This window comes from Clarias gariepinus, chromosome 15 (genome assembly GCF_024256425.1).
Source record: "Clarias gariepinus isolate MV-2021 ecotype Netherlands chromosome 15, CGAR_prim_01v2, whole genome shotgun sequence".
In the NCBI taxonomy this organism is placed as follows: domain Eukaryota; kingdom Metazoa; phylum Chordata; class Actinopteri; order Siluriformes; family Clariidae; genus Clarias; species Clarias gariepinus.
Window position 1 is genome coordinate 15,541,699 of NC_071114.1, and position 25,435 is coordinate 15,567,133.

A 25,435-nucleotide genomic window follows, 5' to 3' on the forward strand; every position below is an offset into this window, starting at 1 on the left:
TAAAAGTTTTAATCTATAATGGACACAAATCAAGTTGCTCTGTTTTGCAAATTAATCCCATTTTACACCAGAAGTGTGCTGCACGTTGACACCTTTGAACACTGGGAAGGCACAAGGAAATGTAAAGTATGAATTCTGCAGACATTTAGATTTACTTCATATTTGTGTAGTCCAAAAGGCTTCTCTGTTATTCAACTGATACTAAGTAAAGGTTTTGTTGTGCTCAGTTCATCTGTCAAATACATCAATGCATAAACTCCAGCCACTATGTTTAATTGCAGTGGAGAAATAAGGACCTCTCAGCAAATAACAGAAAATATGTTTATTGTCTTCATGCTCATCATACAAAAATAATGTTAGCGATTTATCAATATTATAACAATCTATCTATGTTAATGGTTATTTGAACTCGTAAACTTGATATATAGTTCATTTTGGATGATTACTTGTGTTGCTGTTGTTATACACGGTGTGTTGTTCATTGCCAGTTTGTGTTATCCTTAGAATGGTTAATGGCTGGATCTCATTGATTGCTCCTGCTCCACTAAGCAGAAACCAAGCAGAGGTGTTTAAAAAGCCAGGTTTTAAAAATGTCAGAAATAAAATTGTCCATTATTGTATAATTGTAATAATTGCAGACCGCATGCATAATTTTACTTAATGAGATTAAAATATGAACAGAATGACTTATCAGTCAGAATTGACGTATTGTCATGCTGCTTTTTCACCCTTTTATTAATTGTTTCTTTATTATTATTATTATTATTATTATTATTTCTTTTCTTTTTTTAATCAAAACTCTTATAAAAGCTGCAGGACTTTCAAAAGAGTTTTGAAAGCATAATGTTGGAAGGCGATATAAACCTGTGTAAATGATGTTTTCTTGTATCAAAGGTCATTTGTCAGACCTGATTCGATATCATGGGGGGAAAGGGCCTTAAAATGCATTGCCATGGAAACAATACTGTGCGACAGACAGGAAGAAAAAGCTTTGTCTGGAGCACTAATGGTAAAATGTCACCTTGCTGCACCCTGTGGTGCTTTAGATGATAAGATCATGTTACACATGAGTGTGAGGGATAACTCTAAGATCTGAACTCTTTTTAACTGAAATTAACCTGTTACACAACATAACTTAAAAACCCCACCATGCCATTAGAATATAACTCAATGGCATGGTGGCGTAGCAGGGTGTGGTGATGACTTGTACTGTAGCTCCATGGCCCTGGGGTCTTTCCGGCAGTCTGTGTGGAGTTTTGCATGACCCCTTTAGGTTCTTAGGTTTAATCATACTTTCTGACTGGTTGATGAATTGTATCATCACAGAGCATGGTTAAGTGCATGTGGGAACCCTACCTATGGCAAAAACATGACCACATTGAGAACAGTACATGTGGTGACTGGCTGGATTGATTACCCTAAATTCATACTAGGGGCGAGGATCTGCAGCAAATGTCATGTGCATGTGTGATCTGCAGCTATGTGTGTATGTGTGTGTGTGAAAGTCGTCCTACAAGCCCCGTCCTCGATAAACTGCCTTCTGTGTTCTTTCTGCTGTTATACCCCTATCTTAAATATGCGGTTTGACTATGCAAGGATCGACGTGCGGAAAGATGGAAACCTAATCAGCGCCAAAACTTGCGGTAAAATATGAAAGTACAATAAAAAAAATTCAAGAAATTTAATTAAATTAAAATTAAAATTTTATTTGTCACATACACAGTCATACACAGTACGATATGCAGTGAAATGCTTATACAACTGCCAGTGACCTAAAAAAATAAAAGCTTATACATAAGAAATAAATATGAATAAAAGAAATACGTTAGAAATGAAGTTAACTGGTAAAATATACTGTACAAAGTAAAATATAGTATACTGTAATAAAAGAAATATGTTAGAAAATAAGATTAACTAGTGAAATGTACTGTAAAAAGTAAAATATACGGCCACCGCGTGAAACCGCGTAGGTGAGATAACAGAAATTAATTAATTAATTAAATGTATCTAGTCTGTGGATTTTATTTTCCAGTTAAAGGCATTCTTGATGGCAAGGATTGAAAACCCATGCTGTGATGTAATGGACTTGAAATAAACATTTGGTCATGAAGATAATATCTAGAATATTTTAACTGAAAAGTATTTATGCCAAACAACAAATCACACACCTTTTGTGAAAAAAAGTTATTTTAACTGTTCTCTACAGTGGGAACTAGATGTACATTTACATTTGGATTTTCTAGGTGTTCTCTCTTCGTGCATAGAAACACAGGATATGGTAAGGCTAAAAAAGTCATCATCAGAAATTTAAGTGGCACACCACAAGGAGAGTCTAAATCAGCAGTTCATTCACAGAAATCAAGAACACATTTGGAGCATAGCAACCTGACTGACTACCGAAGTCCACGGTCAGAGATCAGCTAAGAAATTACATTTTAAAGAAATCATTGGATTAAAATGATGTACACGCTCCATGTTGTCAGCACAGACAACCATAAAGGTTAAAAAAACAGGGGGGGTACATGTGTGCAGTGGTGCTGTGTGACTTGTGAGCATTTGCTACAATCTCCAAGCCACTGTCTCGAGGTCAGCTGTTTTCTCTTCTGGAGATTAAATTTCTCAATTTCAAACAGTTAAAGTCCTGAGCATTTTCCTCTGCTGAGCTCACCTTGACAAAAAATAGATTGAAAGTAATTGGAAAAGGGTCAGTTAAAGGGCATGCCAACCTAAGCAAGAGAAGGAAGGTAAAGAGAAAAGCACCAACCTCCACAAAGGGGAGAGAAAGACAAAGAGGCAGGGAGATCTTTTGTTACACTATGTGACAAAATGGGTGTCCTTATTGTGATAAATGAAGGGCTTCTGCAAATTGTTGACAGTCCATTAAGAAGAAAGCAATGAGTCTTAGCAAAGCCTTGTGCTGGAGGAGAAGATTTAGGCTGAGAGAGATATGATTATTATTATACATGCTGAATGATGTATTTATTTTTTTAACATGATTTGTTTAGGACTCTGAATGGATGGATCTGAATGGTATGCAGACATGCAGTAGTAACTAAAGGTTGAGCTATAAAGTAGAACAACTTTATCAGACTTTTATATCATTTTTAAAAAACATTTATGAAATGTTGATCAATTATAGTGTTAATTTAATTATATTGATTATTACAAATGTTGATTTAATTATATTAATCACTTATATAATTAATACTTTAATGAAACATAATGCTGTACATGTTCTGGGTGGCATCTAAGACCCCAGTGATGCCATGATTGGGGTTCCAGCATACACATGACTGTGATTCCTCTGAGTAAAGATGGATGCCAGGATTCACCTCTGTGCCAATATCATTAACAGCCAGTCGGGGGGCATCTACTTTATCATCAATTAGGTTTCTGCGCTGGTTTCTGCACTGACTTGACTTGACTTGACTTGACTTGATTGGGTGTATTACGCTGTCCTCCAGTTCTTTGTGGTTGACTTGGTATAAGAGGTTCAGTACCTTCTGTCGAATTTATACGTTTTGAATGGGGACTCAATCATGTGGACAGAAAAATACTCAGAGTAAATAAAAGGAATAAGACATGATTTTAAGAAAAAAGTCTGATGCAGAGCGACACTGAATAAAGATACTGTTACCGCCCCAGAGTGATAATTGTCCTATTGACCTTTTGCACTTGATATCTGTCTGCTATGGTCCCTCCCACTTCTGGGGGGTGAAAGGGACCTTACTTAAAACAGGTCTTTGACATGTGGATGTGTCTTTGTCTTTTTCTGGAAGAAAACACTTAGTCTCTTAAGTAATTGCTTCCAAGTCATTCTAAATTACCTCTGAACTGTCTGTGATGAGTTTCGAGCTACAAAGCTAACTAGTTAATCAATAGACGTGACAGATTTTTTTCAGCATTCAGGAAGCTCTTTTGGAAGAAATGTCCTGGAAAGTGGGCAAGGACCATGAGGGACTGGTTCTATATCTGATTTTTATCACACCATCTGATATGCATCATACCATCTCTTTACTCTACCCTGGACATCCCTTAATCAACCGGCTACACTTCAGATAATGTTCCAACTCGGGCTGCGTAATTAGTTTTGAAAAAATATATATATATTTGGTACGTGCAATCTCAGTTCTGGATGATAGCAATTCACTTGCATACATTTTCTGCATTCAGCTCACGCTGCATTCGTGTGTTTACTTATTTATTGACAACAATCCCAGATTGCTTAATCACTTACTCTTTCATCGTTCATATTGCTTTATCCTGTCTTCTGGGTCGCAGGGGGGCCTGAAGCCTATTCTAGGAGACTTAGGACACGAGGCGAGGTACACCCTGGACAGGGTGCCAATCCATTGCAGGGCACACATACACTCACTCACATGCTCATTCACACACTATGGGTAATTTGGGGAACAGCAATATGCCTAATCTGCAGGTCTTTGGACTGTGGGAGGAAACCTGGAGGAAACCCATCAAGCACAGGGAGAACATTCAGGAACACTCACTCACTCTCTCACTCACTCATCGTCTATTCCACCTTATTCTGTATTCAGGGTCACAGAAACCTGGAGCCTATCCCAGGAGGCTTAGGGCACGAGGCAGGGTACACCCTGGACAGGGTGCCAATCCATCGCAGGGCACAGACACACACACACACTCACGTACTATGGGCAATTTAGGAATGCCAATTAGCCTAACCTGCATATCTTTGGGCTGTGGGAGGAAACCAGAGTATCCGAAGGGAAACCCACCAAGCACAGGGGGGAACATGCAAACTCCATGCACACAGACAGGAATTGAGCTTGGCTGGGAGTCGAACCCGGACCCTCGATGTGCAAGGCGACAGTGTTAACCACTACACAACCATCCCACCTATAGCTAAATCAGATGATTTAAACTAACGCATGTGGTAATGAACTTGGGTGCAATAAATGTTTTTGTTAAAAAAAAAATGCAGCCTTATACCAAACTACTGTATGCTGAGGAAGTCACAAATCTTTCCTGCTCAGCTGAGGACATTGATCTATGTCCCTGCCAGGTTAAGGACCTTGTTCCATCTCCCTCCTCCACAGAGGACATAATTCCTCCATGGTGAGTGTGTAGCTCCTTGCTCTTGCTTTGCAGAGAACTTCATTCCCACTTCTTGCTTCTTGGAGCACTTCACTCACCCCTCTTGCTTCAATAAGAATGCCACTCCTCCACTGGTCTCAAGGTGTCCATCACTCCACAAAAAACCTGGTTCTTTCCTCCAGCTTCATGGAGGATGCTGCTTTTCCTTTGTGAAGGATGATGTTTGTGTATCATGCTCCACTTGTTTGTTGTTACTAGTCATTTATGCTGGGGTGGCACTACTGGGACACCTGTTATTAATTGCGTTATAACAGCTATAAATATTTATTCCCTCACTTTACTAATTATGTGTAAGAGAGAGATGGCATAGATGTAATACCCAGAAGAAATTAAATTTAATCCTGTAACATGGAAAACAATGCAATTGGATTTAAAGAAAAAAAAATTATGGAAATGTTTTTATATAAAAAAAAGACTTTTTATTTGGTTAGCATTGTCTTTCATTATATTCATACTTTATTTTTTATTATAAATTTTTTACTTCATGTTTGGAGAAAAAGGGTTTAACTGAATGAAAAAAGATGCAGTTTTGCTTCAGTTAAAATAATATTTAGCACCAGCAGCATATGGTAACTTTTAAAGAAAAGCGTTGATGCATCATATTATGGAGCTCCTAAAGTGATGTGTGTTAATAAATTGTACATAATCCAACAATGGCTTTTATTATATATTTTTTATTATTATGAAAGTTATATTGGCTAAATAAACAGGCAATAAACACCAGTTCATTTACATCACAACAATACATTTTTAAATTCTCAGACATCTGCTCTGTCACATCCTGCTCCCTTGTGCCATGTTTCATAGCTACCCAGATACTTGATATCGTCTCAGTGGAGGCTCAATTGTGCTGCACTGCTGCATTGTTTTGTGTGCTCCTTCAATTCTCTACACAGCCTTAGACAATTTAGCAGCTGGTTTTGTGTTCAGATAGGTTTCAGAAAGCTTGTCCTCAGCGAGATCATCAGAGAGACAGACGTACACAGAGACACTGAGATGTATAAGGCAAATCTATTTGTGCAACAGGGTTTCTAGATTATAAATGAGGAGGGAACATATATGCATGCACTTACTGAAATCAGGACATAGGAGAGTTTGCAGCTTAATACTATACCTAATCACAAAGAGACAATTCACAAAACACAATTGCATTTAAAGCATGCTGTCCAACATACATTAGATGAACTGTTGATGAAGATGTAAATCTTTTTTCTGAACCAGTTTTAAGACACTTGATCTGAATTTTAACATTTAGACATAAATAATTAAAATTTTTAAAAGTAAGCACCAAGACACCTAAGCTCTAGCATCTGTATCAGCAGATTATCTAAAGCAAAGATGCTTTTGAAAGTGATGAAAGATTTATAAATCCAAATAGGCAATGACCGTCAATTTTTTTAGGAACACGTGTACACCTTCATGCAGTTATCAAACCATGTCAATTGAGTGGCAGCAGAACAAAATGTTAAATAATATTGGTACCGGCCAAAAGCTTCAGATGATGTGTACATCAAACATCAGAATTGGGGAAAATTGAGATTTGTTTGACTTTAACTGTGGCATGGACCTTGGTGGCGTGGACTGATTTGAGTATTTCAGATACTGTTGATAATCTTGGATTTGTCGTTCTTTAAATGTAATGTTTTTTTGTTCACTATTGCATAGTGCCACTGCACAAAATGGCTATGTTTTGTCTTACACAGAAATGAGGATGCTATCAATCAAATGGCAGTTCCACCTTTCCCCTACCAGCCTTCGTTTCTCTCTTCAAGTGAGGTGCAGTATATATTTTTTTTGCCTCTCATCTTTTCTCAAAATGTTCCATTTTTTGACTTTTGGGAGAGAAAATGACTGTAGAAAAGGTTTTGCTGCCTAAGATTTGCACACCCAGGCTCCCTACTAGAACATTTCACTAGTTTGAAATCCACCAAGCTGTTTTTATAATAATACTCGTGTAGCAGTTTCGAGGGGGGGAGAAACAGTACTGGCCCTATAAATGCATTATTGTCCGAGCCTGACGGCCAATAAATTAATAGCGATTAATATGCCCTGCTATTATATAGTCAGAGCTGGAATTATTTTCTGCTGCTATAGGTTGAACTCAGCAGTTGTAGCAAGTTGTGATCTGTCCTTTCACTTTTATGAAGCATCATATCTGAAGTCAGATCATGGATTTCAGATTCATCCGAGCCTTCCTGTAATATCTGCAGAGAAGACGCAGCCCCCGGAGAGTCTTCCAGAGCCCCTGCTGAGCCAGGTTAGACAAACTCATAATTTTTTTATTCTCATCTGTCTGCTGCAGTAGCTAACATTACAGATATATATATATATATATATATATATATATATATATATATATATATATATATATATATACGCAAAGGTATGACACTGCACATCAGGGTCCATTTATGCTCCTTAAACCTATGTTTTTAAGGTTTTCCATGTTTTTTTTTTTTTTTTTTCAATTTTAGCACAGTGGAACAAACATCACCCCACCATCATTGCAGTCATTGTCACTGTAAAGTCAACTCAAGTTTACTGTTTTCTGAGACATGGCATGTTATCAGTTTCTCATACTGTTAATCATTGTGAAATCTTGAGAATATCAGTATGCATCTTTTTTTCTTTTTCTGTTTTAAAATAAAATTTACAAAACTCAAATACTGTTTGCCATCTACATACTCAAGTAATGTCATGTCTAGAATATAACAATAAATTAAAAAAACTTTAACTGAAGAATTAACAATTGGTTTTTAAAAAAATGTGGTGATTGAAAGTTACACAAAATCATCCACATATGAAAGACAAACCAAGCCAGTAACTCTTGCATTGTCTAATGTAATATTTGTAGTGACTAGCAGTTGAATTGTGCTATAATAGATCTCCATTAATACTGTTATCAGTGTGTGGTAAGGTATATCGCCTCATAATATTAATAATTAGCATTAGTACTTTGTATTTATATTACTTAAAGCTAGTACTCATTATTTGGTTGTTTTGAACATTACAAACCATTGGCTTATTATTTTGATTTTAGTCCTTCTGACTAAACAGTGTTTTTTAACCCAGATCCAAGTTGGTGTGTTAACAGCTGGAGCTCTATTTTCTCACAGATTCCTACTCCTACTATTTCTCAAACCAGCAGAATATTTTTTACTTGCTTTCATCCATTAAATGCCTTGTAGTCTTATATGGAGCTTCGGGACGCAGGCCTGCCCTGTTTGTAACTGTAAGAGGAGTCAATACTGTTTTATATTGACCCCAGATCCAGGAGCAGACGAGCGAGGCCACTTCAGAGAGCTCAGTGACTGTAGAGACAGTGGACAAGAGCCGGCAGGACGGTGAGGCCGCCTCTAAGGTGAGTGAAGTTTTCTTTGATTAATATCTTGACAGATAAAGAAAATACTGAATTGTACTTTTTTTCTTTCAGTTTTCCATAATTTCTTTTCTTACCATTCTCTTCTTAGAAGCTAAAGCCTTCAGAAAGAACATTAGAGACTGTGTGTGAGGATGTTTCCAGACCTACGTTGGAAAAGGTGTGTTTTAAATGTTTATTTTCCTGGTGCACATTTAATTAAACAAAATAACTTTTAATAGCTCAATTTCATACAAACATTTATGCAAAGGGATCTGAAACAGTGTTCGTCACTAAAGCAGCATGTATTTGTATTTCTTTAAGTTCTAACCCTTGAAAAAAGAGCAATTTGTTTATGGTGAAAATGATAATGCATGTAAATGAAAATCATTGAGTCAGGTTTTTATTTTTGTTATCTAATGGGTCAGAAGGTATCATTTATCTATTACACCATAGCTCTAACATCATTTTGGGTCTCACATGTTTTAATTGCTATGGTAGAAGAGGAATAACACACTGTTACAGACACACTGACTCCAGTGAGTGATTTACAGAAAATGTTTTATTCCCTACAAAGCGCCCTACATACAGTATATAACTGTGCAGTCAGCTCTATAAATATTCAGACCTTGACAAAGTTATTGTTATTTGAAGTGTTTGCCAAAGTATTTTAGAGTTAAAATGAAATAATAAATACTTTCAGCTTTAATTTATTAGGTGAATGGCAGAGGATAAGCAGTGTGTTTTTAAGGAAACAGTTGCTGTCAAAGACTGCCTGAAGTGCCCAGGGGCTGAGTTTCTTCCCTGGTGATGCTCTGTCAAGCCTTTATTACAGCTGTCTTCAGTTCCTGCTTGTTTGAGCGCATATTTTTTATTTATTTTTAACTTTTATATGCTGTGGTAAACAGTCAAATATTTATGGATGTGAATGAAACATTTGAGATTTCCTATTGGAGTGTATTGGAGGCACAGAAGCTAATCCTGATTGAAGAGGTATTGATGGTCAGTTTTAAAGTGACTCTCAGGTTGCCTAAATTGTAAATTTACCTGAATTAATTTAAAACCCCAAAATGCTAACGTCTATCATAATGTAGCTTTCTCATTATTTACTTCTGTGATTTGTGTAACACTATCACTGGGCTTCCTGTCTGAGGCAGTATGATAAGCGTATTAATGTTACAATGTGTTCCAACACTACAACTTTTTAAATTATTACAATGAAAATGCATTTTTAAAGGTGTGTGTGTGTGTGTGTGTGTGTGTGTGTGTGTGTGTGTGTGTGTGTGTGTGAGAGAGAGAGAGAGAGAGAGAGATTGAATAAGAGAGACCATGCCTGTGGTGTTCAAAGTGAGTAAGTGATGAATGTTTAAATGGGGTACTGGGATGGTGCGTTTAGATGGGATATTGGGGTCGGGTAATTTTAGCAGTGCACATCAAAACCCTCTGTGAGAGAGAAAAGGAGAAATATAAAGCAGGATTGCTTTAGGCTGATGGCTCTTGCGTTCAAAGTAAGAATGTGATGAATGTTTAGATGAAAAGTTGGACTTGGGATATTGGTGATGGAATGCACATCAATATTGTGTGTGTTTGTTTTTGTTTGTGTGTCTATGTCTATAGACTCCTAGCCTTGCCAAGAGCCCAAAAAACTCCATCAAGCTTCCATTAACTTCTGTGGATGTGGCAGCGCTATTACCTCCAGTGCCTCTTTTATCCACCAGCCCTGATTTTGAGTGCTGCAGCAAAGGTACAAGTTCAACCAGAATTAAAATGAACTAATTTCTCCTTAAATCCAAGGACATTTTGCTTCTTTAGCTTTGTAAGTTCAAATTATAAATTGCGGTGTGAAACTCTACTTTAATGTACAAACTACAGAGTCAAATTTAAATTGCTTGTGAATGTTTAATTACAAAAATGTTATGAAATTAATAGCAATAAATGTGAAAATAGTAAATAAATGAATAAGTTAAAAGACGAGTTATTGATTTAAGAATGCCGGTAAAAAAAAGCAGGATGTGCTCAGGTGGGGAGAGTATTTTGCTACCATTTGCTTTGAGATTGTTTTATAAGGATGTGTATCAGAGCCAGCACAATATGACTTGTGTGAGTGATCTGGTGTGTTTTAAGCTCTAATGTGTCATATATTCCCCAGTGTTCTGTGGAGCATTCACTTCGCACACACAATATGGCCTTCTGTTTTTATCACGTTATCCGAGAGGGTCGAGAGTAAATGTGACTCACTCACTTACTCATCTTCTATACCGCTTTATACTGTATTCAGCGTCGCGGGAATCTGGAGCCTATCCCAGGAGTTTTAAGAGCACAAGGCGGGGTACACCCTGGACAGGGTGCCAATCCATCGCAGGACACACACACATATAGTCACACACTCATTTACACACTACGGGCAATTTGGGAACACCAATTAGCCTAATCTACATGTCTTTGGACTGTGGGAGGAAACCGGAGTACCCGGAGGAAACCCACCAGGCACGAGGAGAACATGCAAACTCCATGCACACAGAGACCGGAAACGAGCCTGGCCGGGAATCGAACCCGGACCCTGGTTTGAAATGTTGAAAAGGGAAAAACACACATTGGTACATTGGTCAACTTTTTAATTTTATGTTTGTTGTTGTAGTATCTCAGAATATAAGATTGCTTTCTTGTCTGTAACATCTAGCACAAGCAGACATTTCTGCACCTAAAGTATCTTGCTTGCTCACTATTGGTTCTTGTCTTCATTGTTCTGCTTCTCTATTCTTTTCTCCTGTTTGCAGACCCTGCTACATGTCCTATAGTGCCAGGGCAGGAGACTGTTATTGAGATCTCTAAGGGCCGCTCTGGTCTCGGTCTCAGTATTGTCGGCGGCAAAGACACACAACTGGTATGGAAGACACCTGCAGCCCTCACTTTCTCGTTTTAGGCCAATGTTATTCACAGAGGATATGTATTTTTGCAGTGTTTTGCAATGTTATCCTAATTCTGCCTGATCCAGCTAATCAATCACTTTGGGGCTTTATTTTGGCCAAAAGGTTTATTTAAAGTAATGGCACCCATACATAAAATACATTAATACTGATTGCTGATTTGGTTTAGATGTAAAGGAAGATATTCCACATCTTCAGCAAACCAGTCCAATCTGGAAGGTTACATTTGAGGACAGTTTTTCATTTGAGGACTGTGTTCTTCACAGTACTTTATTTTATTAAAGCAAGTTTAAGCACTGGGTGCAGTGGGTTCAGTTCACAACTCCGGGGTCCCTGCTACAATCCTAAACTTAGGCTACTTACAACTGTGGAACATTTTGTGTTTTCCTCATTTCAGCATGGGTTTCCTCTGATTATATGGTTTCATCCCATCTTCCAAAAACATGCATGTAGGTTGAATTAATGCATGATTGCCCCAGATGTGCATAAGTGTGACAAGGATGGAGTGGTTACTGAGGAAGACTGAATAAATAACCATACTGCAGTTATCAGTCAAGCCCTTGTGTGTATATCACAATAAGGTTCCCCTTTAAATTGTGTAACATCAGGGCTGAAGCTCTGCCCTAAACCGTCTTCCAATAGTGCAAATGTTTCCACAAAAATCTATTACCACATTGTTCTTATTAAAATCAGCAGCTGCATTTTGGACAGTTGCCTATGGGTTTGGACTTGGAGACGGATAGGGTCATTTAAGAAGAGTAGAGTAGTCGGAAGCAGCTCTCCTGCTGCAGTCATTTCTAGCCTATGAACAAACCTTGCAGGTTTGTGTGTTTGGAGCTGTCCCATTGAGCCCTGCGTTCTCCACTGACCCCGACTCTATAGACTGTACATGTGCCTCAGGCTTTTAGCAGCACACAGTCACTGAGCTGCAACAATCAGTATTCCACTCATCCCTGCTTAGTTGGCCAGCTGGCTTCACTGCTCTGATCTGTTAGAAAAAGCCCCCAGGTATGCGGGTTATCTCATTTGGAACAGTGAGAACTGTTTCTGTGTTTCTTTACCAGATTGTTTGCTTTTTTTAGAGCCAGTTTTCCCTTAAGGTTTGGCATTTCTCTGGGAAGAGGAAGTTTTCTATCTCTGTACTTTTCTTAAATTATTAATAAATGAAATGGTTTGGAGCAGGGTTTTTTTTCTGATTTTGCAAAACGCACTTGCTGTAACTGTGCCCAACTAGAGATTTAATAAGATGGTGCATTATATACTGTGTAAGGGAAACCATATCAGCAGTTACAGTCATGTCAAATATTAAAATTGGATTTGACAAGTAATTTTTGGGGGAACTGAAGATGTACAGTATATAGTCTATATGTGTATATTGAAAAGATTTTTGTGTGTTAGGATTTATTTTATTATACAGAATTTATATTTATAATATTTCTTATTTTTTTACTGTGTAAGTATTTATTTAACTGTAATTTTAAAGCTTTAATATCAGAATGATATTTACTCAAGGAGTCAGTATGTGCGATAATATCAGAAAGAGAAAATGATTAAACAATAAAATGATCATTGATTATTAATTGTAATTAATTATATTTCACAGGTTTGGCTCCTGTTAAATAAAGCACTGAATATGAGATTGTAATACTGAAAACCTTTACTTGGTAGTTTGTTTGCCATTAAAAATGTTTACGGCGAGTTTTTATTTCATTCATTTCAAAAGGTCTTAAGTAAACTGTTAATTTCTGCACCTTAAGTTATTTTTAATGTTTAATAATGTTATGAAATAATAGACAAGGAACGTGTTGAGCAGTTGAGGGTTGCAAGCCACAATCATCAAGTTGCACAAGAATCAATGTTTCTCTCTCTCTCTCTCTCTCTTTCTTTCTCTCTTTCTTTCTCTCTTTCTTTCTCTCTCTCTCTCTCTCTCTTTCTTTCTCTCTCTCTCTCTCTCTCCACCTGTGTGTCTAATGTCCAGGACGCTATAGTGATACATGAGGTATATGAGGAGGGAGCAGCAGCACGAGATGGCCGACTTTGGGCTGGAGACCAGATATTAGAGGTTAGATTCACCCCCCCCAAGGGGGAATTGAGTCCTGCCCAATGATTCTTCTTTTCTGTTACTCTTCATCAAGTGAACAAATGCAAGCTATAAACAAGTTAAATAAAAATAAGAAAAGTAATTGAGCAGTAATTTGTCTGTGTGAAAGCACGCCTTCCATCATCGCCCCTTTCTCAACTAACAGTTACTGAGTCCCACTGATCTGCAGCAGCCTGAGGATGTGCTTCCATCTGCTGGATAAAATATTTACTGCAGGTCGGGGAAAGTTGGTCAGAAAGTGCAGAGAAATATTTTTGTCCATTTAGCTCAGCTCTAACATGTCATTTGTTATGATGGCAAGTTTCCATCTTTATAAACATTTTGCCTTGTTAATTTCTGTTGTCATATTTATTTAATTTTACATTCCTTTATACATGTTTTGTGTTGGTTCAAGGTGTCTTGGTAATACTCTGCGTTGTCGTCTGTAGGTGAATGGTGTTGACCTCCGCAGTGTAGCTCACGAGGATGCCATTGCGGCTCTGAGACAGACTCCAGCTAAAGTGCGTCTGGCAATTCTGCGGGACGAAGCACAGTACCGCGATGAGGAAAACCTGGATGTGTTCTCTGTAGAACTGCAGAAGAAGAGTGGCCGTGGCCTTGGCCTCAGCATCGTGGGAAAGAGGTAGGTGGCCACTGTTTCATAGGTTAACACCACTGAATAATGCTGGTTTTTTTCTCAGGAGGGTGCACAACCTAGGAATATAATATGAGTCAGTGTTATCAGAGAAACTATAATACAGAAATGCACAATACTCAGGGCTGAGCAGTATGGCAGTGTCATACTGTAAGATGTACTTAGAGAACTTATGTTAGAGTCCACTTCTAAATATTTTTTTATCAGTTTGTTTTTAAACCTTTTGCAAACTTTAAATAGAAACAATGAATTAATTGTTAGTATTTGGTTGTTATATTGTTAATATCAGTTTGTATCTTGTTAGTAATTGATCTTTAAATAAATTACATATTTTTTAATCCTTTCTACTTTTAACTATTTTTAAAATGCAAAATATGCATTATATAACTCAAACCTGATCTGAGTACATATTGCCCATTCCTACTTCCAAGCTCTTCAGTGAAGCAATTGCATCATTATTTCACCTTTTCTCTGTCACTTTTCTCTCACTTGTGCAGGAATGGTACAGGTGTCTTTATCTCTGACGTAGTTAAAGGCGGTGCAGCTGATGTGGATGGAAGGCTCATGCAAGGAGACCAGATCCTTTCTGTGGATGGAGAGGACATGAGACGAGCTTCTCAGGAGACGGTTGCTGCTGTTCTTAAGGTTAGCACAGCCTAAAGTCTTAAGCCCTGCTTACAACACCACCAGTGATAAGGTACCACAGCACAAACAGGATTAGAGGAGATTTAGCCCAAGTGGGCTACAAAGCAGTTGCTTAAAGTAGCCACAAGGTGTCACCATTGTTGTGTGTATACAGATGATTATCCCATTTTGGTGTCACTGAATTGGAATTCATATGAAGGATGTGGATTTTAAATTAGAAAATACAGAATATTCAATATATAGAGTGTAATTAGTTTGTTTTTAATATTTGATGTCATTGATTAAACATATTGGTAAATGCTGCTGTATTTATTGAGAATTATATCAGTGTACTAGTCATTTGATTTGATGCCACTGGAGTTTGGACTATAATTAGAGTTCCCCTTCTGCAGCCGCACACTATCTGTAAATATGCAGGTGATATAAGATGGCGATAAATCTGGGATAACCTGGAAGATTTTATATGTTGTGTGTGTGTGTGAGAGAGAAAGAGAGAGAGAGAGAGATCGACAAGAAGAATGAGAGTAACAGACCTACCATGCTCAAGCAAGGTCATCAATATTGATATATTTCACTTTTTCATAAGTTATGACATGGATTTACTTTTTATACTAAAGCTGGCATGCTGAAATATGTAAAATAAACTGCTTTTGACTTTGCCCTGAATGTGGAGATGTAATAAATACAGCATTTCTGCATTCTTCACATACTTATGAGTATGAAGAAATACCGTATTCCTCACTTGGGGGCAGTAGAGACACATTTTCGAATACCATTCCATGTCAAACTGCATTTTATGTCAGTGGTGTTGCATACAGATATTTTTAAGGTTATGTTTAAAACCTACTACCATATAATAAGAAAGGAATAAATCAAAGCATGGTATACTTTTAAAATGAGTGTAGTTCCTTTAGAAACTATAATTTATTAGATTAAGTGTATTAATACCATACAGTAGGTCTGGCATTCAGCATCACCGCTGCACTGCTGTCAGAGCTGATGTTAGTAAAAGTTTGCCAACACAATTTTGCCAGATTTTGTATTTTTTGCCATACAAGTAAGATAACTTTACAGAAACCTGTTTGTGTTTCTTTGCACATAAGATTTTAGTTAAATGTTTTGTTGGGAAAATCATATTAATGTCTTGTATTTATTATGTATAGTTAATTTCCAAAGATGTTCACTACTAACACATTGGACGAGAGCAACATACACACTTTATTTCAACTTTGCTGGACAGCAGCTGATTAAGACACAATTTGGCCTTGAGAGAAGAACTCTGCCATACATACCGTGTGTGTGTGTGTGTGTGTGTGTGTGTGTGCGCACATTAATTCTTGAGTGCATCATTCACACAACATACACTGTGCCCTGATGCAGTGTGCCAGGGGAATGGTGCAGCTAGAGTTGGGCCGACTGAAGGCTGCCTCTTGGATCTCCTCCAGACGCACCTCTCAGGGAAGCCAGGTGTGTAAATAAGGGCTGGGATACTCAGTGCACTCTTCTGACTCTGCATGCCCCCTGTTTGACACACTCTAAAATCTAACCACTAACGCCAAAACCTTGCTGTGGTATTGCCCTGCTTTTGGGCAGTGCAAGATGAACCATGGGACAGAATGGACAGCAGTCCACCCTCTTATAGAAGTACAGAAGTGTCCGCATGTGCATGTGCTAAGTTGTCCTGGCTGTGTATCTTGTTTGGCAGAATAGGGACTTTTACCTGCATGAGTAACTATGGTGTGTGTGTGTGTGTGTGTGTGTGGGTGTGGGTGTGTGTGTGTGTGTGTGAGTAAGCATGCGTGCATGAGCATATATGTAGCAAGTCTGTTTGTGTATAATGTTTTACTCCTGCTAAGCTTCATGCTCATTCGCTTTCCTTCTTTTGTTTCCAGAGTCATGCATGCAATATGACCAACAACATCCCTGTGGCCCCCATGGCTCCTCCCACTGCCCCACAACCCAGCCAGTTACCCAGCAGCACTAAGAGAACTGGAAACGAGTCCAACGCCAAGAGCTCTGGTATCGGTATACTCTGTGTAACTTGGGTCCACTCATCAGCCACTTATAGGAACATCTGTACATCTGCACATCCATGCAATTATCCAATCAGCCAATAATGTGACATCAGTGCAGTGCATAAAATTATCCAGCTACAGGTCGAGTGCTTTAGTTAGTTCCATCTCAAATTTTTATGTGCTCTGAGATGGCTTTATAAAGATTGTTATACGAGTTATTGTAGCCTTCATGTAAACTTAAGCATGGCATTCTGCTCAAAACTGCTAATCACTGGATGGTTTAGGGATTTGCACTATTGGCCTGTATCTCCATACATGATTTTATATATTGCACTGATGCCACATGAGTGGCTGATTGATAACTAATGACTACAAAAGTTATGAGTCCCCCTCATTTCTTCATATGAAATTAAATTATATGTATTGAATTAAATAAATTACACCAAATGTTTTACTACAACAGACTGCGAAGTGTCTAAAGATACAGTTTACAAATTTCTATTTATGTAACCTCTGCAGCAACCTTATTTCCCCTCTCGTCTGTTTCAATCACTCAGTATTCAGCATCACTAGTATACTAATCACAAGCCTGATCATCTGTCATTATTTGCACCTAATTATTAGATTTATCCAGCTTGCATCAAGCTTGTTTAGAGACTGGACTGAAAACGAAAACCAAAAACGAGAGCCTAAGGAGTCCATCAAGAATCCTGGTGATGTGTTCCTCAAGACTTCTCTACAGAAAAGTATATCAAAATGTGAAGATATGGGGTTGGCTCAAGACTTTTTCACAGCACTGTTAATGAATAGGGTATATTATGTATATATATATGCATACACTAAACAATCTACACCATAGTATTTCAGTAAAACACTATGTATGATGGTGTTACATATCATTGTGGTTGAATTCTGCCAAACAGAGAAACATAAGGGAAAAATCAGGTTTTGACTTCAGCTGTATTTTTCTGTCTTTAACAAAGTTTAACAGGTCAGCTTCAATGGACATTTATTGTTATTTTAAACAGATTTTAGCAGTGAACATGATTTGGTAGATAAGGATATGGTTTAACAAACATGGTCATAATATGATCTGTAAGTGATCAAAATACCACCTGTCAAAATATTAGTGATGCACAAACGCTGTTGCTGAAACTGAAACAGCTGGCAGGAGAAAAGCTCCTTACATAACATTTTTATGTGTTAAATTAGTGTATGGTGGATGCTGTATCATTGAGTCTCTTAAATTGCCCTTGGTATTTGTAAATGCAGTTCTCACCCATTTTACTGTGAGAGATGACCAGAATGTAAAATGCTTACTTTACTGGTTATTATATTATATGCAAAAGAGAAAACTAAAACGTTCCCCATGTGAAAGGATTTCCCAAACCACCACACATTAAACAAAAGACATCAGCTTCCTGCTCGTTTTTGAAAATCGGTTATTGTAAAGTGTTTTGATGGTTTAAAAGGTAACCAGTGACTCATTCTGGACTTCCTTTGTTTGTTTTCGACTGAGTTTTTAATGGTCCTGTGGTGATTTAGCAGACCAGTTAAGACTGCTGTGATAGTCACTTTTTTTGCAATGCAGACCCAACACAGGAAACCAGAAACCATAGTGATTATTGTCACCTGGCTTATTTTTTCCTTAAATATAATGACTCATCTAATTTTGCTTAGTACATTGATGTCATTATTATAAATCATAGACATTTGTACTAATTTTATTTTGTGTGTTTTTGTCCAATTTCAGTAGTTGAAACAGGTCTTCGCACAGTGGAAATCACACGTGTAAGAATTCAACTATTCCTTCTAAAACAACACCAACTGAGTGATTTTAAAATCTTCTCCTGTGAGTGACACATGAAATGTCTGTGTTTGCGTGTGTTACCCCACAGGGCCCAACTGATGCGTTGGGGATCAGTATAGCTGGAGGAAAGGGCAGTCCGCTGGGAGACATCCCCATCTTCATTGCTATGATCCAGGCTAATGGTGTAGCTGCTAGGACCCACCGCCTCAAGGTTACAAAACACACACACCTCTTATTCACCTTTTACCTCTGTCCTTCTAGCTTTCCGCCATTGTGTACAGACAGATGTGTTATTGATTTAACTTTATGTAGAAGACAAGGTGAAGGCCACGACTCTAAATGGCACTGAACTGGAATTGATGAAATCGAAATGACATATATGTTTGTGTTCCTTATAATTCTGTCTTTGTTGTGTGCTTTCTTTCTTTATGAGTAGGTGGGTGACCGTATTGTAAGCATTAACTCCCATTCTCTGGATGGTCTGACCCATGGAGAGGTGGTCACCATGCTGAAAAATGCCTACGGCAGCATTGTTTTACAGGTATATGTTGCACAGTAAAAGGCTGATATTATTTTAGATAAGGAAAAAAACAATGTCATTTTAGAAAGTCTGTTCAGCAGTACGCTCCATTTTTGATATCTGTACAAAAACCAAATATCAGTATTATGTTATTAATATAGTAAACCTATTAGTATAGCACATTATTAAAAGTATGCCGTAAAGTATTTTTTGTTGTTGTTCTTGAATTAAAAGCTTAAAGAACTCCAGCCAAAGAGGCTGACATTTCAAAAAGCTAGTTTCAGAAGTTTTCATGTGCACAACATCCTGGCCAACTGCCACACTTTGCCAAATTGCCACCACAGCAATCACAATTACACCCCAGTGCAGATCTGTCAAGTGGAAATTAGTGTGGTTCTTCCAAACATTAAAACAGAGTGGCTGTAAATCTCAAATGAAGATGAAGAGTTGTCGAGGAAATTAGTTTTGTAGTGATTTATATGGACCTTTTACTAGAACATTAAGAACATTAACTGTTTTACGCTGCTGCTGGATTGGTTTGTGGGACAGAGCCTTCTCTTTGTTCTTGTTGTGCATTTTTTCGTTGTGATTTATTACATCTTACGTGTCTTTTTAGACACCTCCGTTTTCAAAGCTCAGATGTTGATATAAAGATTAATATTTTGCATGCATCAGATTTTTTTGCTGTTGGTAAAATTTTACCATTAAAATTTTATTATTATTTTTTTTTTTCCTGGAACCAAATACGAGAGCTCCAGTAACACCTTACTTTCTTTAATACCTGTAACAAAAATAGACATCATTATTTGAGGTAAAGACTGGGGCTGATTTCATTCTAGCACAGACTGTACAGTAGATTCACATACGCTGCGTCACTGACATGTCAATAACGTCATCAGCAATGATTGTGAAGGGTGCATCTGCAATGTACTGGAGTGAGGGGTTAATAAACATGAATGATGTAGATTACTTTCTAGATCACTGACATTTTAAAATGACTTTGGACGAAACTAAAAAGGAATAAGCAAGCGTTATTCAGTTAAAATACAAATCACACAGATTGACAAAATATAAAGTTACAATTGGTGCTGTTTGTCCTTCAGTAAGCATAGTCTTGTCTGTATGCATAATAGGTTTATGTTTATGCTCAAATACTGTGTTAGAAAGCTCTACCATAACGGCCCTGTAATAGTATCAGGGGTTACTGTATTTTTACCCATTATCTCTGCTGTGAACCCTTCACCAACTTTAAATTTATGTCTTTCTAAAGCTATCTTTAAATTACATTTTCGTAAATGTTGTTTACACAATGATGTATATGGTAACATTACCGGCTGGATAATATTATGTTGTGAAATATTGTCTTTTTCGCTCTGTGTTAGTGTGATGGGATTTGAGGAAGGAGCGTTTAAAGGTTGCATTCTCCATGTAGCGCGGCGTGACTGTAGAGCGCTGCAGCTCTAGCCCAAATCTCTGTATTTCCTTTATGCTCTTTGCATTGAAATGATTCTTTAGCCTGATTGCGCATGCATAATGCTGCTTTTATATTTTATGTAGCATTTAACTCAAGGCTACATTTTTATTTTTTTTTTGCATCTAGTCAAGCCGTCTCCTGTAAATTTCCGTGTCCGTTCTATCACCCACCTGTATAACCTGAAGCTTTTCTCTCTGTGAGTTTGAGGCGCTGCTCGGTCTATTCATGCATGATTGTATTAAAAATTGTGAGTGAGAAAGAAAGTGTGTGAGAGGTTGTGTATGCGATCTTGTATAGGTGAATGTATAGGATTGTGTTTGTGTGCTGATCGCTGACTGTATGTGTATGTTATACAGTACTGTGTGTGTGTGTGTCTGTGTGAGTGTGTGTGTGTGAATTTATTGTAGTGTGTGAGTGGTTGGTGCTGTGTCACTGCGCTGTTATCAGCTCTCAGCAGCTGTGCGGCAGTTGAGCACGGGTTGCCAGATAATCCCGAGCCTTTATGCAAATGCACTGTTATCTGCCGCGCTCCAGGAGGAATGCAGCGAGCTTTCAAACAGGGGGAGCCCTGCCTGCATGCTGCTGATTACACCAGCTAGGAGACCAATTACTGTTTACCCCTCTCTCTCTCTCTCTCTCTTTCTCTCTCTCTCTCTCCCCCTCACTCTTTACCACGTCCATTCCTGCTCATTTACGTGCATGTCCTCTCATCTCTTTCTCTCAATAGCAGGTACATGTGGAATTAGCCCAGTTTTCCCCATGTGTCAAATGCCACATGACATCTCAATATTTACTGTGATTATTTGATTATTTTTGCATTGTTTTGGCTCCTAGAGGTATGCAGACATTTTCACAGAGGCTGGGTAATAACTCGATATTATTTCTCAGGATGTTCTTAAAAAAAATTCTCTCTCTCTCTTTCTCTTCTTCTGAGATAAGTGGATGTGATGACAAGGGAATGTTTCTGCACTTTTCTCTCAAACTGGCTAAGTCATTCTTTAATTAGCTTTTGTTTGTTGTTGTGTGTTTTAGTTTTAATTGCCTCGTTGTTAATTAAATATGGAAATTAGGGTTTTTTTTCTGAGCGCTACCGTCATAATAGTCATCGGGTTTAAATGATGTGTGGCTAAAATACAGAAATGAAATCCTCCAAATGGAAAAAAAAAATAATTAATGCAGGAAACGGAGATGGTGGGCGTGATGAGTGATGGTAGGAAGTGTTTGTCGACGGATCGATGTCTTTGAAGCGCCGCCTGTCTGTAGAACAATCGTATGCATGGCACCCAGGACAGGAGGGATTAAAGGGGTGCATTTCAACGGCCAACGCACACATCACATTAACAGATGCACGTTATCACAGGCATACAGTCATCTTTATGACACACATGCTGTCAGACTTACTGATATGATTTTCGATGCCAGGGTGGCTTGTGCTGTATTTTACCAGGATACTTGTGTGTCTGTGCGAGTGTGACAGTAGTTTATTATACAGATCCTGTCTGTGTGTGTTTGTGTGGGGTTTTTTTAAGACACATTTCTTCCAGAATTTTTGATTTTTTTTCGTGTGTGTGTCTGACAGGTGATAGCAGACACTAACATAAGCGCCATCGCCAGTCAGGTGGAGAGCATGTCCTCAAGCTCCACTCCGAGCACCAACCCTGAGACCCCGATTACAGAGCCAGAGTGAGTTTTGAGACACTCCAGCAAACACACACCTCCATTTACTGGGAAAACCCACCCATCATGTACTGCATAATTACTTCCCACCACTCAAGTAGAGACATTTTTTCTCATTGTGTAAGTATTAAAACTCACATATGCTACAATGCCTCTGCGTTTGTGTTTTGTTAGAAGATGTTGATAAATTTTCTATAACTGCATGGTTCTGAATGTCATTCATATGTTCCGGCTTTAGGATAAAGGAGTTAGCGCATTCTAATTTCAGTTTTTTGTTTTTGTTTAGTTTTTTCCCCAATATTAGTCGTAGCCAATTCCTCCCCGTCACTAGGGGGCTCCCACATTAAGGCTGCTCCTACCACTCAGTCGGGTGGGCGAAGACTATCCGAACTATCGACATCTTTTCGAACTGTTTGCTCACGAACCATTAGGGACGGAGTAACACACTCGGAGGAAAGCGCTAGCCGCTCCTTCCGCGTGCGCGAGCTCACAGACGCCCCTGATTGGCTGTAGAGCCGTGATTAATGTGGGAGCGCGAGTACCTCTCATCCCTCCCCTCTGAGAGAGCTCGGCCAATCAGCTCTCTCTGCGCCTCCGGCTGTGAGAGAAAAACAGCATCACCCGGACCCAGCATCATTCGAACCAGCGCTCCCCGGATGATACTGTAGGGCGAGCGCTTTACCACTGCGCCATTCGGAGGCCTAATTTCAGTTTAACATAATTTATTTTTTGTTTTATTAATTTTAATAAAATGAAAATTTTCATGGTGGTGTAGTGGTTAGAACTGTGGCTTTGCACCTTCAGGGTCCAAGGTTCCTGCATTAGATCTAAGTGCGTGAGGGGTTTCCTCCGGGTACTCCAGTTTCCTCCTATAGTCCAAAGACATGCAGACTAGATTAATTGGTCCTCCCAAATTCTCCATAGTGCGTGCGTGCGTGCATGCGTGTGCGTTCGTGTGTGTGCGTCTGCCGATGGATTGACGCCCTGTCTAGGGTGTACCCTGCCTCATGCCCAAAGTCTCCTGGCATAGGCTCGCAGCCCCCAGTAGCCCTTTACAGGGTTAGGGGTATAGCGCTTACTATGTAAATGAATAAATGATTTTAAGGAGGATAAAAAATGCTGCATCACCAAGTCTTGTCTAATTAGTATTTGTGTTTTGCCCATCCAACTCAACGTTTGAAAGTTTGTTCACATTGAGAATCTTTTCAGCTCAACACAGTTGTAAAAAGGCACTTCCAAACGCAGAACTGCTGCTTACAATTGCATTTAGGCAGACGCCCTTATCCAGAGCGACTTACGTTATAATCTCATTATACGTAGGAGCAGTTGAGGGTTAAGGGCCTTGCTCAAGGGCCCAACAGTGACATCTTGGTGGTTAGGGGTTTGAACCTTGGACCTTCCGGACCACAGTCCAACGCTTTACCCCTGACCCTACCAGCAATTCTGGTGTCAACAACCAGACCATGGCACAGAGATCTCACTTTCCCCCAATCCGATGTTTGATATAAATATTAACTGAAGCTCTTGACCTGTGTCTGTATAATTTAATGCTTTGTTTTCATGCGACATGATTTGTTGATTGGATAGTTGCATGAATAAGCAGGGAATCAGACATTCTTACTCAAATGCACAGTGAGGGTATATATCAGGTGTGTAATCCTATTTCCTCAAATTAAAAACAAAATGTTTGTGTATTGTGACAGAACGCCGAAGCCAAAGAGCATCACACTGGAGAAGGGCTCAGAAGGGCTCGGCTTTAGCATCGTGGGTGGCTTCGGGAGTCCACATGGAGACCTGCCCATCTATGTCAAAACTGTCTTCAGCAAGGTGAAAACATGTACACTGTTCTAACTCACATAAGGGTATAGGTATTATATCTGTCCCATCTGAAGGCATGTGTCCAGTGTAAACAAAAGGAGGTCACTTACTTACTTAGTCATATTTAACACATTGGTTTCACATCAGAGTACTTTAAATATATCTTATAAGATATAAATAAAATTTTTATAATGTTTCTGAGACTGGCATAAAAGTACATAATTCAAAGTAATGTTTTGGTTTCCGTTTTGATATTTCCAGAAAGCAAGGGTTAAAAAGAAAATGTGCCGTTTCTGCTACAACCAACAGGAACCAGCAGAGGTCACAAATTAGTCAGACGTCACGTCCCTGCTGATATCAGATTCAGCATCAGAATTACTTTACTCACCAGTGTTAATCATGTGCTGTAATTTCCTCAATAGACTCTTAACACTATTTGTTGCTAACTGGTAGTTTAGATTAATATTCCCTCTAGAAAGCAAAGAACTGTAAAGTAACTCTCTTTTCCGCATGCATGTTGCATGTGGGGGTTTTAATCAACTTGATACCTTTGGAAATGTGGCCACAGAACTTGGGTAACATAAGCCCTTTCTGTCATAACCCTGTCATATGGAGAGTGATTGTAGCTATTGGTATGTAGGAGGAAAAATGAACTGCTCAAAAAAAATTAGGAGAATGCTTAATTCTGGGTGGACTTGAACCAATATATACTGTACACATATGAGAGGCGTTTAAGTCAGACCAGGATTGTCATACCCCAAGTTTCCCTTAAGTATTTGAGCAGTATATATTTTTTTTATTCAATTAAATTTTTTTGTATAGCACTTTTAACAATTGTGACTGTTGCAAAGCAACTTTACACAATAAAAATTATGGAAGTTTGTATGAAATGTGTATAAATATAAAAGATTAGATAGTCCCTGGTGAACAAGCCAGGGATAACGATGGCAAGGAATAATAAGGAAGAAACCTTGAGAGAAACCAGACTCAAAAGAGAACCCATCCTCATTTGGGTGAAACAGAAAGCAGAGATCTGCAGTCATACTGTGTGTTAGGCAGCTGGAAGTTCATTATAACAGTCTTTAAGTTAATATAGAGAGCAATTCGTAAATGGAGGCTCAGGTTGACTTTAGAATATTCCAGTCCTGAAACACATACTTAAAATGTGTTTAATTTTTTTTTTAATAACATAATCCCCATGCTTTTCAATACATTTTTTCTATCTATCAACAAGCTTTTGAATTCCCATATTAAAAGTATTTTAGGCTGAGCTGAGCCTAATGTGCTGAAAGCCTAGCTTCACTTTTAAATCTTCGTCCTCGTAGG

The 25,435-nt window shown here is 38.4% G+C and overlaps 1 protein-coding gene across 6 annotated transcripts in view; it reads left to right on the top strand.

Moving 5' to 3' along the window:
• The window catches only part of patj (PATJ crumbs cell polarity complex component), a 134,160-nt gene that overhangs the window by 104,173 nt on the left and 4,552 nt on the right, over nucleotides 1-25,435 (top strand). For 5 of the 6 annotated variants that reach the window (XM_053512581.1, XM_053512583.1, XM_053512578.1 and 2 more), the window contains 16 exons: nucleotides 6,834-6,906; nucleotides 7,310-7,387; nucleotides 8,399-8,491; nucleotides 8,601-8,669; nucleotides 10,106-10,232; nucleotides 11,266-11,372; nucleotides 13,394-13,477; nucleotides 13,945-14,138; nucleotides 14,648-14,795; nucleotides 16,176-16,262; nucleotides 16,688-16,814; nucleotides 18,564-18,601; nucleotides 18,709-18,831; nucleotides 19,057-19,161; nucleotides 22,194-22,297; nucleotides 23,995-24,118. In XM_053512581.1, the coding sequence (XP_053368556.1) occupies nucleotides 6,834-6,906; nucleotides 7,310-7,387; nucleotides 8,399-8,491; nucleotides 8,601-8,669; nucleotides 10,106-10,232; nucleotides 11,266-11,372; nucleotides 13,394-13,477; nucleotides 13,945-14,138; nucleotides 14,648-14,795; nucleotides 16,176-16,262; nucleotides 16,688-16,814; nucleotides 18,564-18,601; nucleotides 18,709-18,831; nucleotides 19,057-19,161; nucleotides 22,194-22,297; nucleotides 23,995-24,118 (1,681 nt within the window). The remainder of the gene's footprint in view (nucleotides 1-6,833; nucleotides 6,907-7,309; nucleotides 7,388-8,398; nucleotides 8,492-8,600; nucleotides 8,670-10,105; nucleotides 10,233-11,265; nucleotides 11,373-13,393; nucleotides 13,478-13,944; nucleotides 14,139-14,647; nucleotides 14,796-16,175; nucleotides 16,263-16,687; nucleotides 16,815-18,563; nucleotides 18,602-18,708; nucleotides 18,832-19,056; nucleotides 19,162-22,193; nucleotides 22,298-23,994; nucleotides 24,119-25,435) is intronic. The other variant, XM_053512582.1, reaches the window with a different exon arrangement.